The 19,218-nt window shown below is 45.2% G+C and overlaps 1 protein-coding gene across 9 annotated transcripts in view; it reads left to right on the top strand.

The window, feature by feature from the left end:
* The window catches only part of MBNL3 (muscleblind like splicing regulator 3), a 98,812-nt gene that overhangs the window by 48,978 nt on the left and 30,616 nt on the right, over positions 1–19,218 (top strand). For all 9 annotated transcript variants that reach the window (XR_011101202.1, XR_011101201.1, XM_068697434.1 and 6 more), the window contains one exon: positions 13,619–13,783. Coding sequence is in view for 7 of the 9 variants with exons in the window: in XM_068697434.1 (XP_068553535.1) it covers positions 13,619–13,783 (165 nt within the window). In the remaining 2 variants the exon portion in view is untranslated. The remainder of the gene's footprint in view (positions 1–13,618; positions 13,784–19,218) is intronic.

Here is a 19,218-nt window from a genome sequence, read left to right as displayed (position 1 = left end):
TGCACAGACCCCCAGGAGACTCTGGATGACAGACTGGGAGGAACAAGGTTCCACAAGGAGCTTTGTAATGAGGACAGATCATTAGAAGTTTTTTTTCTGTGGCTGAGGCTGCTCTAATAAATCCATCATAAATTAACAGGTTTTCAGATGCTGGCACAGAATTAGGCGTGCTGTCCCTTCAGACTTGCTGCCTGTGTGGTACTTGTGACGAGCACACATGACGTGCAGTTAAAGCTGTCCCATAGTTTGCAGTGTGTTATTGACCAAATTCTCTGTGCCCACAGAGATCGTATTGCATTATCTTAATGTCTGCGGACAAATTACTGTCTGTAAAAGACTCCTCCTGTTGTTGCTGCAGCCCATGTGCTCCACTGCTGCTGTGGGCTGAGCCCTGGACTCTTAACAAATATTTACACTGCCTTCACCTTCCTTTCACTTGAGATTGTAGCTAAGACTGGTGACATATCTGCTTTCTAGTGCTAGACATTTCTTAAAGAACACATCTGAAGGAGTTTTCTTAAATGAAAAATCCTCTGTGACTTAAATGTGCATACGTTACTGGCTGTAATAAAGTATAAAGAACACAAATCAATCTCCAAAAGCTAACCAAGGTGAAATATTTGCCTGGGGCAAGGCAGGTTTTATTTTTCTTTTCCTTTATTATTATGTTTTTCCTCACTTCATTTCTTTTCAAGCCTTGCTGCCTCCTAGATAGAGGAGGCCTGTGATTCAATGGCACTTGGCCTGGATGCCCCCCTTGGAAGCTCAGACCTGTTTAAGGTGTGCGGTCTTTCCCATTGCGCTTAGCAGGCTGGAGGAGCTCTCCTGAAGGTGCTTTCTTTGCACCAGTCTCAAAGGCCTGTGGGAGGTGGTGGATGGTCTCCAGCTGTAGCTGACACCCGGGAGCGTAGCTGCCAGGAAACCTGAGCTCATCAGCTATGAGGTGAATGCTAAGTGAATATCTGGGAGCAGATCCTACGGTGGCAGCTGAGGACGTCACCCTCTGCTGTGTCTGCCTGTAGTCACCTTCTTCAGTGGGTTAAGGTAATGGACAGAGGGGCCATCCTGTGCTGTTCGGACGTCTGTTGGTGTCACCAGCAGAAGGGTGAAAAGCTGAGGTTGGCACTTCTGTGGTGTGCCCCCCTCTGATAGCTGGAGCTAGGAGAGCCCAGCCAGCATCTTTCCCTGCCCAGAGAGCTGCTGGCACAACGGTGCAGCTGTGTTACTCCATGGCAGCCCCTTAGTAGCTGAGGCTGAAAAACATCCTGCCAAGTTATTTTTCTAGACTGAGGATTCTCCCTGTTAATTGTCAGCCCAGATGGAAATAATTTTTTTTTTTTAACTTTTTCATTATTTTTTGAAAAACAGGAATCTGTTTATGCCCATTAAGCTGTTGCTTTCAGAGTGAAGCAACAACACGAACAAAAATTGGGCTAATTCTCAGATGGTAAGATGTTATTTCCTGCCAAGTTCTAAAAATCGGGGGGGGAGAAGTTTTTATTTGCAGGTTCATTTTCTGTGTTTTGTGTTTTGTTTTTAATTATCTCCAAAGCACAGGGAGAATGAGGCTTTCTGAGCATCACTTTGCCCTCCATAGGACAGGAGAGAGGGTTTGGGGTTTGGACTCTTAGTTAACAGTCTGTGCTTCCTTGTTTGTCTTTTCCCTTGTGTAAACTCAAGGAGTGAGGCAGCCAGAGGTGGTCACACGTCTGATATTTGTATTCATGAACACAGTGCTTTAACATTTATTCTCCTGGGCTTTAATGTACTTTGCTTGGGTCTGTCTACGTGTGGTTTGCCTGCTTCAATTGTAATATTCAACAGACTGTAGGTAGAGGAAGGTCAGAAGCATCAACTTTCCATATGACCTTGACAGATTCAATCAGCCAGTGAAAGTTGTAGAATTGGATTATGGGATTTGCAATGAAAAAGTGGTTTAAGGAGCAAGACAAACTACACCTCGTATTGTCAAAAGCTGGCCTGGTGTAATAGCAATCTGGAGCAACACTGACAAAAGGTGTAAAACATATTAAAGAATATTTTTTGTGTTTTTTTTTTTTGTTATTGTTGATTTTAGTACTGTATTTGTGCAATATTGTTTGAGACTGGCATAGGTTTTTTTTAATTATTACAGAAAAAAAATCAATGAAATGCCAGTGTTTCTATCTTCCAGGTAGAATCAATTTCTTTACTTAAGAATATCTCCACACAGAAACATTCACCCCTAGGAATATTAACACTGGAGGATGTCACCTGCTTTATGTCCTACTCTAAATACATGCAGTGATCCTAGGGCTAAACAAGCTTTTAAACTTGCTCTCTTTACAGGGCACTAAATGCATGCTTTCATAATTGTTATTGATCAGTTGCTTGAACAGTTCTAAGGCTAGGGATGTCTATAAAAGCTTGTTGCACTTGGAGAAAACTTGTATTTGATACTGTATTAAAGAAATATTTCACTATGCTTTCAACATTCCTGAACCTGGGAGCATATCAGAATACTTTGAAGACGTTAGATATGATCAAATGATGAGTTCAGAACTCCAAACTTGATGACTCTTCCGTTCTGTTTTAACCTCATTTCAAGTATGTGCTGTTAACGGATTGTGAACAAAACATAACTTGATCAAAATGTATTGCCGGATAAGTGTTTAAAAAAAAAAACAAAAAAAAACACCACTTTTTTCCTCTTTTGTGAAATGAGATTGCTGTTCAACACAAGTAGTAATCTCTCACATAAATATGTTTTCCTGCTCTTTGGCTCTGCAGTTCATAAAAAAAAATATGCTTTGACAGTGCTGTACTCTTTCAATATATATGTTTTGGACTTGGTAAACACTGTCCATTGCTTGGAGCAAGCAAAAATGTTCCACAAAACAAAAAACGTAAAATCAATACACGTTTTTCATTGAGCATAGCAGAGCATGCCATTGGCCTGAATGAAGAGAGCTTGGCAGGAGAACAGAGCTGGAAAGAGTTGTCAAGTTGTAAAAATATAATGAAGGAGCTACAGGGCTTTTCCCCAACAAAATAACTGTTCTGAGTTTGTAAGAACTTCAAGTATAACAAACAGCTTGGAATGAAAATCCTACATGAAAGCAGGACAGCCATGACCTCTTTGTGCTGTCCTGGGGAAATTCAGCAGAACATTGCTGTATTCAGCAATGTGCAAAAGTAAATTTCACTCACAGCAGCTCTCAGCTTTCCTAATTGCCAGGTGAATGAGGAGTGGGGAGACTAAGCTGGTGCCTGTGGCTACTTGGAGTCCACCAGAATACAGCAGAGGCATGTCACCCTTGTTTCTAATTAAAATTTTTAAAAAATTGCCAGGGTGATGGTACTTGTATAAATACACGAGCTCCATGCTAACAAGCCATCCTGTCTGTGTGGAGCAGGATTTGCCTGCAGAATTGGTAGCAGTTACGGTTGTCACTGGTTAAGGTGATACCAAAAAGGGTACACCGATGTAGAAACGTTGCGGTGTTGGCTTTGTTTTTCTCTTGTGTTCTGTTACGAGCTATGTGACAAAACCAAGCTTCACAAACGTTTTTAGGCTGCAGACTTTTTAAGAGAGTCCTAGATAAGCAGGTTTGTATCCCAGCAGAAAGCCTCTGATGTTGAGAAACCCCTGGCCCAAGTGCTTTATAGCTTTGTGCATTCCATTTGAAAGGACCAGTGTCTGCAATGGTATTTGTCCACACTGTGCATCTGTTTCCAGCATTTTGCTTCTGATGTCTACTTCAACGCTATTTCACTCACCAAAAACAAAAGTTGTGCTTAGCTTCAAAAGTACTGGTGAAATTGCTTAGTAGCTGAACTGTTCCTGTCCCATGATGGGAAGCATGTCCCCTGTATAAGCAAAGTGCTGCTGTTTGTCACACAAAGCCTGCTGATGAAGGCCTGTCAAACTGTAGGACAGGTGCACAACCAAAGGCCCATCAGCTTGGGTTTGTGGCAGGTTGGAAGGGCAACTTGCTTCCGTGTCTTGGGATGGAGAAGTGGTCACGGTATCAGGTCCCCTGAGCTTGCCTGGGGTGCTGTGTGGCCTGAAAAAGCCACAAAGGGGGAAATAATGAGTTTTAGATGAAAACTCCTTCCTGGGTAATCAGTGCAGCTGTTGGTTAGTACCTTGTCTCAGCTTCTGAATACCCTGCTCGTCTGTCTTCAACCCAAGGGCTCCAGCACAGTATATTTCCCCAAGGCAGGGGTGTGCAGGAACATGGTCTCTTCAGCTTTGGTTTGGGCTTTCATGGGCAAAGGCCTGAATGACAGAGAGATGGAGGTACAGGTCTCCAGCACTGTTAGATGAGCAGTCCCCTCAGCAGGCTGTTGATGGCTTTTGTCTGGACTCAAATGTACTTGCAAAAATTATGCTGACGTTTTGCTTCCTCCTGGCCTTCCTTCCACCTCCCTGCAAAGCAAAAATATTCTAGCAAAGCAGTCACAAGGGTCAGACAGGGAGACTGATGAATGGTGCCAATGTGCTGGAGCCAGGGATTTTTGTCTCAGCGTCCCATTCCTTCTGCATTTTTCTAATTTACTGGATGTAAAAAGCCTCACTGGACTGAAGTGACTACATTTGCCCCATCTGCCTTTTTAAAGGCTGCAGAGGAACAGAATTTTTTTGAAGCCCAAATCCTTGCTTACCTCCTGGTTGGCTTCCCAGAGCTCTGCCCACAGCTGTAGGGAGAGAACAAGGTAGAGCAGGACTGGAGAATGTACCAGCATCTCTTCCCTGGGGTGAGCATGATGTGGCTCCTTGGTTCACTCTTAGAGCTTGCTAGCTGCCCTGTGCTTGCACATACCACTGGGCTTTGCTTTGAGCTTTCATTTCAAAAAGGCCCAAACTCTTTGGAGCTGCCAGATGTCACCTGCTTTCATATGAAATCATGCAAAACATCAGAGTTCACTCGCTTCAGTCAAAATCACATCTAGGCTTGCTCAGAGAGGGCTTGACCTGGCGCTCATTGAAGCCAATGGAAATTCCTTTGCTATTTCAGTGACAAGCCTTGGTAGCGCTGGGAGCTTGTAACAGAGGCAGTTTTTCCCCTGAAGTTTGTGGATGTCTGAGGCAACTTGAGAGTTTCTACTCCTCTGTAGGAAGCACCTCTTCAAGCAGTGTGTAGGAAATGGCAGCGTGTCTCTTTCTGCCAGGAAATAAGATTGGGGGGAGGGTGAAAGGTACATCTGACTTGCCCTCTGTTCCCTGACAAAAGACATGACCTTCTTTGTTTGAGCAGCCTGCGTCTGAACTGACAAGCGGCTGCTGCAGCAGAGAGCATCATTTCATCGGAGCAGAAGCTGCAGCGTGGTTAGACGCCTTGGCACCAGCCCTGAGAGGGGGGGATTGCTTCTGTCCCTGACATGAGGCCAATTAAGTGAATTACATGGTGATGCGTGGAATCATTTTTCTTGTTTGTAGCACTCTTCTGAGCTATATGATAGTAGGAACTTGAAAAGCATTTGGCTTTGCTCTGTTTGCTCCCAACAAAATCTGAAGAGGTTTGTCTAGCTACTGCAGGGGGAGCTGACTTAGGATGAAAGAGCGTTTGGGGTATTTTCAGCACTTTTCTTCTCATCTGTCTGCTCAGGCTCAGGGAGGTGGCTCTTTGGATACAGAAGGTGAGAAGTTCAAAGAAGTGAGGCAAAGCTCATCCTACAGATGTTGCAAAGCTGTGGTTTTGTGATTTTTATGGGTTGTTTGAAATGTATCTCCAGCAAATCACATATTCATGAACTGTACTCGTTCTTAGCTAGACCATGCATTTCACAAGAGCTGTATTATCTGCAACTGGAAGTTACCAGATCAGCTGTAACTAGCATTTTTATGCATATATTTTGATACTTCTGAACAGTAGGAAATTTGTGTTGCTCCCCCTCTGTTCAAGGCTGATCAGCCATCTGGTAATTCTCACTAGAAGATAACGTTATGCTTTTTCAGCTATGAACTGTTCTCAGCAGGGATCTATGTCTTAACAGTAGTCTGTGGGCTACTGAGAGGTAAGTGGGTCTTACACCTGCATTTGAAAAATGTCAGGTTAAACCAGCACCTGAAGAAAAAAAAAAAAAAAAACAACCCACAGATTTGCTGTAGTTTTTTATTAGACCGTTGCAAGTAACTTCAGACCAACAGTTCCTTTGTATGAAACATTATGTACAAATGCATGCTTGATTGCAAATAGTCCTGTCCCAGGACGGGTGCAGACCACTAGCTCTCTAGCATCTAACAAGGATGGCGAGAGAGGAGCGGAGGAAGCAGTAGAATTTGAAATCCTTTGGGACAGGTTATTTTAGAGACATGGAGATGGAGCACTGGCATTTGATTTGGGAGTCTTTGTGATATGGCACAAATCAGTTTCCAGGTAAGACAGGGAATAAAGCATAGGAGAAACTTCTGTGCGACAACCTGTAACTGCTTGGAAGACTGCTAAGAGTTCAGTAGCAGCCTAGAAGAATGTGCTTGGCAAGACTGTTCAGTTTATTTGTTTTTTATTTTTTTTTCCTGATGATTTGAATGATGGAATAGAGATCATGTTTGTTAAATTTGTAGGGTGTTCTGAGCTGGGAGGAACTACAGGCACTTCAGAGAACCAGGTCTAGAGTTGCAGATAATCTTGACAAGTTGGAAAAATCATCTAGAAAAAAGGTGTAAGTTCAATAAAAGCAGTGTGAAATGAGAAGTAAGTAATCAACTGCTTGATGGAAGCTTGTTGAGAGTCAACCAAAAATGTTATGCTGCTACAAGCAAAGAAAATGTCATATTAGGATGTATAAACAGCAACATCATCTGCAGGGCAGGTAGGGGAAAAAAAAAAGTCCAATCTCCACAGCAATGGTAAGGGGTTTTCTGGAGATCTGTACCCTGTGAATGCACACACATCAGCAGGGGTGCAGGGTGACTGGAGAAAGCTGCTCCTAATGAAAGGTTTAGAGACCACGTTCAGAGTTGAAAGAGTGTGGTTTGCATAGTCTAGAGAAGAGAGGTTTGAGGATGGAGATAGATGTGACTGCAGTCTTTGAGTATGGCACTTTCTCAAACAGGAAAGGAATAATTGCTGTTCTGGCCCTCTGGGGTGAAACAAGGAGTTTGGGACTTCAGTTGCAGGAGGTGCAAAACTGCATTTGGGAATCAGGAGTAGCTTTGTAGCTGCAGGGAGAGTGATGTGTTGGAGTTCCTTGCCTGGGAAATACTAAAAATGGGGAGAATAGGTGGAGTTGATCTGTGTTGGCCTAAGGATGGTCTCTCACTTATCCAGGTCCTTCTAGACCGGCTTGTTAAAATCCTTGTAAGTGGGCCAACAGCCACTGAGAACAATGAGAACACGTTTGTGAGGAGCAGGGCTTTGTACATAATCATATTCTAAAACCTCTTTCTGAAAGTCAGCTGCTCTAACACTACAAGGAAAAAAGCATTGCAATTAAGGAGAAGCTATCTGATGTACTGTGCTTTGGTCAATGTTCAAGGGAGGCTATAAGATTGTACTTCCCACTGACTCAGTCGGCAGCGTAACTTCAACATTTCATTAGTCCGTAGAAAGGAATTGCAGATAAGGTATGTAGAGAACTAGTCTTTGAACTGCAGCGAGTGACAGCTTGGCTGCATGAACACCAATCCGTGAGACATAGCACTTGCTAATGATCAGGCTGCCTTGTCTGCCCCAGCTTCCTTTGTTTTCCAGTTGCCATTTCCATGCTATTTGATGTTTGCTAGGCATTTTGCTCCAGCAGGGAGATGGACAGCCTTCTTCCTCCAGCACAACCCTGTACTTGTGTGGGAAGAGGAATGTGGCACAGCATCGGAGACAGCAACACGAGCCACACGGTGCAGTAGGCATGCTAGTTGTTCATCCGTGGAACAAACTGCTTAGGGACAAACTGTAGGGAACATGAAACACTTGAGTTAGGGGAGTGGGTGGACAGTGTTCCCAACTCCCCGAACATTTGCATTCCTGGGAAGGTAACTTTGAAGCTGTGAGTCCTTACAGGGTTACCAAAAGACTTTGAGCTTGGACCAGGTGCCAAGTCTGCCTGTCAGTGTCTCTGTCATCTTCAAGAGCAGATAGCAATAGGGTTAGACCCAGGGCAGCACATGCAGCTCCTCACATGCTCATAGCATGGGCACAGGGGACGAAGTACGGAGCTCCCCTGTTGCTGGTTCCCCCCATCACACGCTAATTCATGTGTTGTGGCTACGTCTGCTGCCTGGTCTGTGTCTGCCCTCCAGATGTAGTTACAAAAACCACGGTGGCCAAGGATGTGGTGCACATCCAGCACGTGAATGCTGTGCTGGGCTCTGGCAGGAGTGAGGATCCCCCCCAGCTAGGAGAAGGCCTCTGCATGTGCTGAGTGGGTGAAAGCAGAGCGCTTCGTGCCGCAGAGCTGGAGCAAGAGGCACTGAGTAAGCAGGGCCAACGCATCTATGACTGTGCCTCCCCACAGAGTTCCTCTGAGGGGGGGAAAATCTGCTGTTTCATGCAAGGAAGAGTTATGTAGACAAGCTGTGTTTTGGTGCCTGGTTTTGTGCAAAACATGGAAATCCTTTCCTGCCTGGTCTCTTTTCATTCCTTTTCCTGTCAGTCATTGCACGTGTCACCAGTGTCTGTGGAGAAGACAGCACAGTCAGGGCCCAAGACCGCTGCAGCCTCTAGTGTGTGAAAAAGCAACATTAGCTTAAAGATTTTCACATGAGAACTGCTGGTGATTGACAGGACGTACAGCACAGTCATTAAAACCAGAAATGCGTCTGCTCTGGAACCCCTCACTGGCATCCTGAATTAAAGTGTGTAACAAACTTCCTAGCAGTGTGGTGCAAATGTGAGCACAGCCTTTGGTTTATACTGAAGGTTTTGTTTTTGTAGCATGGTTTGGCTCACTTCAGCAGCCCGTAAGGGGAGAATTTTTGCAGCATGCTTGGGGTTGGCTCACCCAGCCATGTGCGGGTGTGCAGTGTGCTCATAGCCGCATCTATCCAAGCTAGGATGCAGATGACCAGATGCAGCCCAGCAGAGTCCAATGAGGCAGGTGTAATACAGGTATTCTGACTGGATTTAAGTGTGTTGCCATCAGTGCTACACTCAAAACAGCTGGCTTTGTTACCTACACTGCAAGCTGCTGTCGCGTTAGCTCGTGTCAGATGCCAGCCATTTACAGTATGCGCCATCACAGCATGACTTCAGTTGGCAACACAGAGTCAGTCACATGCCAGCAGCCTACTGTAAGGGTGGGGGAGTATGTGGGAAGAAGGGGGAGAAGATACTCTCATAAAATGCTTTAATGATTTATTTTTAATATCCATTTTTTAAGCCTGGGGAATTGCAGTCCATATGCTTTTCCCTCCTGGCTCTAGTTGGCAAAGAAGCAGATGAATATGGTCCTTCATACTCCTTCCATTTTGTGAGGAGCCAGAAAATATGGCTATATTTAGCACGTTTCCAAGGCCAGCAGCAGAGTCTGTTGCTGGGTGGTGATTCCCTGGCTGGAGGCTCATGTGCCACCCTGGGAAAGGGTGGGAATGTGTGTTGCCTGGAATCAGTACTCGTGCTGAAATAACAGCACCAAAACAAACTCCACCAATTCTAACGCAATGGATGCAGTGGTTACAGCAGGCTCAGCACGCTGCTCAGTGGCGTGGGTCAGTCTCTCACCGTGCCTTTCCTAATGCACACAGCCATCCAGTTCAGTTGCTTCCCTGTGTGATGCTCGGTGCTCCTGTGTAGGGCTCTGAGACCATCTTGTGCCCTTGTGCTGAACATCGATACGCTGGAGCTGCAGCTGCTCACTGCATCAAAACAATCGGTGCCTTTTAGAGGTAAAAATATTCATCTGAAGCTTAGGAGCCTGTTATATTTTCTCTTCCCATTTTCCTAGGCGAACCCAGGTATAAAATGGAGTTGTCCTTATTTGTCCCCATCTCACTATCCACACAGCAGATTTGCTACCTGTTCCCTGTTGTTTTCCCTGCTGTGTTTCAGCTGGTACTGAGAAGTGAATAATGTCAGTTCCTTCTTCCTTCTGGCTGCTTTCGTAGAGCTCAAATCAGTCTTAAAAAGCTTTTGTGTTGCTGAGAAGCACTGAGAACTGTAGACTTTATGATAGAAGTGTAGAAGAAGAGATTAGCCCTACCAGTATGGATGTTCAGTAGTGCCCATTGCTTTAGAGCAATTTTGAAAATTTTTTTTTTCATAGCTGGATGTCTGAACTGGGGTTGCCAGGAACAGAAATGTTTTGTCTCTCTGTCACACCATCAGTTCCTAACATTCATCGTCAGATGAAGAATCGACAGCAGAGTTGGAGAGTGAAACTCTTCTCAATTGTGGCTTTTAAGCAGTCATGGTGAAATGCAGCAGTTAATGATGCTTGGGACTAAAATGATGACAAGTGGGAGCTAGGTTGAAGGTGTGATTTTGAATTTGCATGCCATGGTGATTCATTTAGCCTTCCTGGAGCCATAGAAGGCCTGAACAACAGCAGTGCTTGCACTTTACAGCCTCTGCTCTGCAGTAGCATCTCTGCAGCTCTTAGTTCCTTGCAAATATGTGTCACAAATCCTCACTGAAACCAGTAGCCCTCCTTTTGGGCACTGATTTCTGCTCACAGCTCTGTCTGCAGACAAGACCTCATGCTGTATGTTTTCCTGATAACAGAAACATTTTATTTTCAGAACCCCCCAGCTGGAATCAAATAAACTCTGTTTTGAAGGGAAAAAAAAAAAAAAAGCACAAAGCTTCACACCAAGCAGGGGCGCCTGGTGTCAGTGACATGCAAAGTTTCAGTTAGAATAGCAGAGTCCTTTTCCAGCTGAAGTAGGTCCTGTAAGTATTATTTATAAAAATGGTAGCTGTTTTATCTTCTCCATTCCTGCAGTGAGAAAGCAACTTCCCAGATTTATTCCAAATTTGGTAGAAATTTAGTGTTTTCCCAACACGAGGTACTTATGCCAAGTTTCAACCAGGAAGAATTTGTAGGATTAATATGTAAGCCCTTGAAGGCTGTAGCTTAGAATAGAGCAGCTGCCTGGCCGTTGACAGCACGCGGCTCTGAGTGGGTCTGCATCCCTGCAGAAGCTGTGGAGGTGGGATGCTGCAGGCGTGCTCTGAGCCTGAACTGGGCTCTGGTTCCAGGTGATGGGAAGGGCTGCGGAGGGACCTGATCCTATGGAGCTGGACAGATGCCACCTTCTTTGTGAGCTCTTCGATGCGCATGGGTTAGGGAGGGGAAGACCATAAACAGATCACAGAAACAGCTTGGTTTGGAAAAATAGATTCAAGATGGTGTCTAACGTCACCTTGAAGCAACGTGGTTGCTTTTGCTGTTCCTCATGCCTGCAGGCAAGGTGAGCAGGATCAGTCTGGGAAGCAGGAAGGACAACCCAGGCCACCCTAATTCCAAACGAGTCTCCTTCTCCTCCTGGTTTAATGCAGTTATTTACCTTTCAGTGGTGCTGGCTTATCTGGGCACCAAGCTGCGTGGTGCCTTTTTACCCTCACTTCAAGCAGATGTAAGAAAGTGTCTGGTGATGAAGATTCATGTACTCGGGGCCTGTGAGCAATTAACTCACTGCTAGGGATCTGGTGCTGTTGGATTGCAGAGAAGCCAAAACAATAGCATTATAAAGCCTCCTCTTTTTTGGTTTGGTTGTCAGGAGACACTTAGCACCTCCTCTAGGAGCAAGGCACAGTCAGAAGCCCGCCTTTGCAGAGTGAGAAGTTTGCGAGTGTTTTTTTCCTGTCCCAGCAGGTTTAGCCCATCACTTCTTGCATTTAATTATTTGCCTCTAAATAAGAGTGGTGAGCTGGGAGTTGTGTTTAACTGCTTGGTCCCCTCAGAGCAGATAAGAGGAGTCTGTCTCCAGTCTGACACTCCATTGTACAGCCCCTTCCACGCTGCAGACCAACTCTGCAGCCCTCTTCTCCATGAAGTCTGTGTCCCTACCAGGAAAGGGGCAGCAGAAAGCACACCTAGAGCTTGCAGCAGCCTGCTTCTTCTGGTGTGCTGAGAGGGTTAAAACCCATAAACCCATCCTCTCCAGGGTGTCAGAGCACTGGCTTTGTGCAGTGATTCCACCTGTACTTTTCTACTGGCAGAGACAAGCCTTAAAAATCCCCAGGGGAGCATCTCAGTTCAGGCAAGGGACATCACAGGGAGGTTTCCACAAGCCTGAGCCCTGTGTCTGGTGGTGTATAGCAGGGTACACACGTGGATCTGGTTATGGGGTTATGGTTATGCTGTGTGTGATCCTGCCAACAGGCAGGGACAGGAGATCACCTCGTTTGCCCTTTTGTATTTTTTTGAAAGCACGCTTAATTATATTGAGGCTGAGAACTCAGTGTCCAGCCCTTGGAGAGAATGCCTGCGACACAGGCTGGGTAATGGATGCTCCTATTCCTTTGCTGTCTGCAGCAGCAATTATTAGTTATCTGTCATGTAACAGCTCTGTGTCCCTCAGGTCTGGCCCTGTTCTATTGGGCTCTGAATAGCCACAAGAATTACTGTCCCCTTCCTCCATCCTTCCCCTCCTCCCCCTCCCTCCCCCCCCCCCCCCCAAAAAAAAAAAGAAAAAAAGATACAAAACCCAAAAACACACAAACATTTTTGCATAAAATTTATTTATAAAACTTGTGCATAAGTTGTGCAAAATGTCTGTATTATTCTGTATGCCTCTTTTGAGGAGGAAAAACATAGAGAAAGGAAAAAAACACTAAGAAAGGAAAAAAAACCACTAATTATTTATTCTTAATGTTAAAATTTGTCACTAGTTTTGTGTGGTTAGTGGACTATTAGCATTTATTATTTGTTATTTTATTAAAAAAAAATGTTTATTTGAAGATTCATATGACTACTTGCAAACACTATTAAAGCAAGGTACTGTTTACAGATGGTTTTTGAAAGTGATTCTTTCAGTTTATTTCAGGTAATTTGTATCATTAGTGATACTCTGCTTTTTTGGGAGCCACAGGTTTCACTTGTACTTTTATTTATTTAGGGGGGGGAAAGTAATCAGTGACACAAAGTACTGTGGCTTTTAATGAATGAAAGCACAAAGGGGAAATTGTTTTAATTATTACTTCTGTTACCGCTAGTCTCCAGAATCTCAGACTACATGTGTGCTGAAGATCAGAGGTACTTTTTAGGGAGAAGTTGTCTGACGTTTTACCCAAAGCAGCTGGGGAAGCAGTAGAGACAGTTTTGTTTCTCGCTGTCTGGTTGTCAGGGCCAATTAAGTGGCCTGGTGTTGGAAGGGAGGGGAAAAACAAGAATCGCAAGAAAATGGGGAATTTTTGATACTGCTTCTATAGCTGTTGTTGCTAGCTTCTCAGAATAATGGTGTTTGTGTTTTATTTTTATTTTTACAACAATCGTGTTAATGTCAGGAAGCTTCATTTTTGGATTTAGCTTGACAGTGTTCAGTAAGTGTTACAGCAGCAGAAGTCATGTTGCTCTTTTCTTCACCTAAGTATTGCATTGCTACAGGAAAATCACAAAAGTAGCACAGTAGGTACCAAAATGCCTCTGCCTGGATGATTGTGTTGTTACAGTAACCCAAACAATCCTTAATTAAATTTCTCTGGCTGCCATGAGTGTTACATGCACTGAGATGCTGTTTCATTATGTTTTCCAGGGCCGGTGTACCCGAGAGAACTGCAAATATCTCCACCCTCCCCCACACTTAAAAACGCAACTCGAAATAAATGGACGCAACAACCTGATCCAGCAAAAGACAGCCGCAGCCATGTTTGCTCAGCAAATGCAGTTCATGCTACCGGGCGCGCAGCTACAGCCAATTGTAAGTTACAGCAGCGGATTGGGTTCACGTTGGTCCCCAGATTTGTTGCCTGTTTACTTCTGGAGGCCTCAGCCCTGTGCCTGAGCTCAAATAAGCAGATCTTACTTCTGCTCTGACTCAGGCAGCATCTGGGTGGGTGTTGAGTACTGCCTGAGGGCATCCAAATGCAGGACTGAAGAGCTACAGCAAGCCTGGCCTTTGGGTTGGTCTCATCCAGTCTCTGTTGTCACATACTGTAAGCACAGGGCTCTGTGATGCTGCCTCTGCATATTCTTGCAAGGTGTGGCTCTCCTTTCCTCTGATAACGAAGTACCTGTGCATCAACTGGAAGCATCGTAGCGCTAGCTGGATTTTTGACCAGTTAATTCATGTATATCGCAGAAATTGAGTGTCTTGATTCCAGTGGGTCACGTTTTGGATATCTGATCTGCACAGGGGTGAGGATGCTGGAATTCTTCTCTTCTGTACATTGCACTCAAGGGCTAAAAACATGGAAGGTGAATCCCACCCAGACTGTAAGGTATTTATGTCTGGGAGTGAGATGAATTTCATTGCAGCTGCCCCAGCAGAGAACTGTGTTCATGTCACAGACCTGTCACGGTTTTTCACAGTGATGCTGCTTTGTACCTACAGCAGGAAAGTTTTGCTTCTCTTTAGGTAGGGAGGGAAGCCTGTAGGAGGTAGATGTTTGCAGAGCAGGTGGTTTGATGAAGCCTTCACTAGCTGTCCCTGCTGTGGACTACCAGTTAAAGCAGGTTTTCAGGCTGGAGAACCCTGTTAATGCCAGGGAGAGGATGGCTTGTGGCTTGTGCTGCCTGCTGGCTGGTGTATCTGGGAAGAGGCAACAATCGTCTGGTGAGTTTGAGTCTGTCACTGTGTTTATCTTTAAGAAAATGTCAAAGGTCTTGAAGAAGCTCTTCAGTGCTGACATAAATAAGCTGCACATTTTTAACTGTGAGCCTAATTAGGAATTTTCCATTTAAAGTCATGGCTGAATGTCTTTCCTGGGGCAGTGTGCACTTGATGTGCAGTTGCTGGGTGAGGCTCCTTGGGCTGTGCCACCCAGGAGGTCTGACTAGATCCCTAAGACAAACTCTTCTAGCCTGAAGACATATGAGTCTGTAAATCAGCCTGCACTTGGCCTTGTGGTGTCCCATCTACAGTGCCTGGCTTCTCTGCACAGATAGGGCTTCAGACTCAGCATCCATCACCCACTTTTGACAAGTTTGGGTATCGCTGGTTTATCTTTATAAGACATTAAGGGAGTGTTTTTCCTTCTTGGAGGCTGTTGTGCTGTTTGCTATAGGAGTTTGATATGATGTTGTGCTTCGCTCTGCCTCTGGACTGAGGCATTTCTGCAGCATGGCACATTCCTTCTTTCTTGTGAAGGCTATTCCATGATCATCCTGCATGTGCTAGCAGCTTTATCTTCACCCTGCTATGTAAGATAGGGAAATGCTGTTAATTCTTCCAATTTCAAAGGTGGAAAAGTAAAGCAGAAAAGAAAATGGGCCACAAGAAGAATCATTAGTTTCTCTGGATCTTAAACTCAAATCTGCTGCGGATTTTTGCACCTCTTTTTGTGGAGTTCGCTTTTCACCAAAGTGCATGTACATGAGAAGGAAATCCTGAACTCCCACAAAATGGTAGCACTGGTTTCCTAGCCCTGTATCGAAAGCAAACCTTTCCTGTTTGGGGTTTTCCTCTGTGGGGAATTCACAGTGGATGCTCTTTGGCTGGCTATTCAAAATATCTTTGGGATTTCCTCTTTGGAAAGTTCCCATCTTCCCACTTTGCAATCTTGCAGGTCCAGTTCACTTCTACCACAATTTCTCTGCTGCCTTTTAAATTGCCTCTGAGACTGAATCTGTTGCTTTGTCTAGTTAGTGCTCTCATTTCAGAGGTAACCTTATTTGATGAGAAAGGTGCCTGCTTTCTAAATTGTGCCATGAGGGAGACATGGGCAAAGAAGAAAAATAAAAATTTGTTCTGCGACGACTGTTCATTTCCTGCTTTCCCACACTTTGCTCAGAGTAAACGAGCTCTTGTTGTAATTCCTGCTGCCCAACTTGTTCCACACCAGTTTCAGGACAAACAGGAGACTGCTCTTTCACCTGCCTTTGATTTCCCAAAGATGCTGCCAGTGGAAGCAGGCTTTGAGATTTTTTTTTTCCTCTCTCTCTAAATGAGAAGGGTGGGGCCTCCTTCTGGCTACACATGAAATTCTTCAAAGCAAAAAGCATTATATCAGATGCAGCAGCAGAACAAATCCCATGTGATCAGAAAGCTGATCAACAGTATGCCTGCTTAATTGGGATGCTTGCCAGAGACAAGATTTGAAGCCGTATATTTAATAGCTCCAAACAATAGCTGAATGCCTAGACATTTTAAAGTGCATTTTCCCCCAGAAAAGCTACTATGTAAAAACTACTTAATTTAGCAGCTTTGCATCACAGTTCCTGAAATGGCATCAGATGTGTCTGTGTATGAGCTTGCATCTAAACATTCACCATCAGATCTTCTTGCACCACTGCTGATACCCAGCGAGTGCTAATCTTCCTGTTGAACCAACAGTCAGGACCCTCATGATGCCTGTTTAAAGAAGGCACTGCTTGAGGAACTGTGTCCCAGGTGGGTTGCCTGCTGCACACTGCTCACAGAAGCCTACTAGGTGTGAATTGATGGTTGCTAGCGTGAGCCTATTTCTCTGAAGTCTCTGGTTGCTCTCTGATGTTGCTGTTAACCATCCATGCAAAGCTGAGAATCACATGAATGTTTGATGCCCATGATGCAGTTTTAAACAGAGTGCTTCACGCAGCACTTAAAAACAAGTCAGGCAAGGACACAGAGGAGAGTGTTTACTCTGTACGTTATACTCCTCTTAGAGGAACCTTGGGGAGATCACACAGGTGGCAAGTAGGAAGGCTTTGTAGTAAAATTTCAACTTTTAAAGGTCCAAATTCACCTTCACTGTTGGCTTTGGCTGAACGGTGTTGGAAGCTCTCTGGGATGGTTTTGCCTATGTCTCTGTTGAAGACCAAGTAGAAGTCAGCTTGGAGGTGGATAGAGCTGGGTTCTGGCATTGATACAGAGAGCCATTTCAGTCAATGCTCAGATTCAGTTACTTTGAGACGTGTGTGCAGAAGCAAAGACACCAAAAGGGGATGCACCCTGGGCCTGATCCACACCCTTTTCATTCTGTTTCATCCCTTTGCAGCGGTATGAGGCAGACTTCTGGAGCTGGCCATGGAGGTGCTTCAGCACTGACTGTGTGACTGACCCAGTGGTGCCTGGTTGTGACTTTCAAAGCGCTGTCCTGTTAGTGCTGTCGGAACAGATGGCTGGATAGAGCACTGCAGTGTTGGTACGGCTGCCTCTGCTGCCTTGCAGCTGCTTCTGCTGCTGCCCTGGGAAGTTGTTTCCCCTCTCTGCACTCTTTGCTTTCAAGCCCTACATTTTTTCTTCCTGTCACGCTCTTTGTAGACTGAACTGTGACATCAGTCAGTCATGTGCACCCCCAGTGACAACCTGATCCAGGCTTTAACCCAGCCCTCTGTCCCTCTCCTGGTGCAGCAGGTCCCTGCCACTGCCCTGTGGTACTGATCGAGGGGATAAAGCACAGGGTGACCAACTTTCTTGGCCTGTAACATGGATAAAGTGCAGCAGATCAGAACTGATATTTTAGGAACGTGCTTGCTCCATGCAGCAAAAATCTGGTCCTGTGGACCTGTAGTCAAAGGCATACTACGAATGGATAAGCACAAATACCTTTGCCTGCCTGGGAGCTGGTATCTGCCAGCAGTCGGTGTCATGGGGCATTTACACCAGACTTTTATGCAACTGCAGCCCAGTCTTTGAGCTAGGAGTGTGTCTTTGTGGTCTGACTGGGGAAAGAAACATCTGTGGTAACAGGCAGCTGGACACTTTGTCCAGTTGGGTTCACTCCAGCACGCTCAGCCTTCATGCTAAAGCGATTGTCTTGCAGCAAATCTCATGCAGTTGCATTGCATGGGAACACAAGTTTTTGCTTTTTCTGAACAGTACCACTTGTGTCTTCAATATCAGGGTCTTCAGCCTTGTCAGTACAAGATCCTTATCTCTATATTTCTATCACCAGACTGTAATAAAAGCTGCCTTTTTTTTTTTTTTTTTTTTTTTTTTTTTACTGGGTCTCTCATTTTCAGGCTTTCCCTTTTTAGGGGCTGAGGTAACTCAGAATCAACACTTCCCGCCTGAGGCAGCACTTGTGCTGTGCTCAACAAAACACCAACCGCTCCACTGCCTTCCTCTTCACACCCACTCTGTGTTTCTGCTGTAGCTTTAGCACAATTTCTGTTAGGCAAATTGAATGCAACTTCTAGTTTGTTAACAAAATCAGCTGTTCCAGGTCATATGTCATTCTGGTGACACACTCCTCCCTTGGACAGTCCCTTTGTGCTCACGCCTTCAACCAAACACCTCCTGTGCTCTGGATCTGGGAAGAGCTCAGAGCTGGGCAGTCAAACAACGGTTGCTGTGGACAGAGCAGCCTGAGTCTTTGGCAGGTGTTCCTCTGCGAGATAGTCTCTCAACACCCATTTCAGCTCTTTTTTTTCTTGCGAGCATTTTAATATTTAGTAAACGAGTCTTGTGAGCTGCTACTGGTTTGAGCCCCTCTGCTACTACACTGTAACCTGTTTCCCTCTGCTCAGGAGTTACTGGTAGTGTTTGCATATGCTAAGCTTAATAAAAGGCAGTCTGCAAGGAAACCTGTCTCTGTATTTGCTGAACTTGCGAGAGCTCTAAGGGGGACAACAAGGGAAAGTGGTGATGTTTTCCATTAGGCTGTTTTACCCCAGAGCATACTGGTACTTGTGCAGATAGCAGTCTGACATACATGAAGTTTTCAGGGAAAAGCCAGTTCGGTTTCTTCAGACTCACCTGGTAGAGTTGATCCCTAATTCTACTGAAGCCGGGCTTCCTGCTCCCAGCGGCATCCCTCTGTCCTCAGTCAGCATGGGGACCTGCAGGCTGTGTGCCCTGGTGTCCTGCAGCTCTGAAGGTGATCATCTGTGCTCCCAGTCATTAAAAGGAGCCTATTACGCAGGTCTGTCATTGAACCTTCTTAATGCTATCCAAGCTGGCTGTTGCCTGTGTCGTAGCAACCTGTGTCAGACCTCACGCTGCTCAGGCAGTAGGCAGGGCTGATGGCCATGCTGATGCCTGGCAGCTCGAGGAGGTGTTGGGACTGTCCCATGGTGTCTCCAGTGTCAGCGACTTCACCCAGCCCACCAGGCTCTTCCCTTGCACATGTGTTTGTTGCAGTCTGTACTGCCACAGGTGCTCCAGGTGCTCGACTCAATTTATAGTGGCAGTCATTTGGATTTTTTTTTTATAATCTTTAAGGCAAGCTGAAGCATTTCAGCATTCCCACAGAGATGGTGCTTTCAGCCTGC

Source organism: Anas acuta, chromosome 13, assembly GCF_963932015.1.
Source record: "Anas acuta chromosome 13, bAnaAcu1.1, whole genome shotgun sequence".
NCBI lineage: Eukaryota > Metazoa > Chordata > Aves > Anseriformes > Anatidae > Anas > Anas acuta.
The sequence above is the reverse complement of the archived record's forward strand: the minus strand, read 5'-3'. Positions and strand labels throughout refer to the sequence as shown.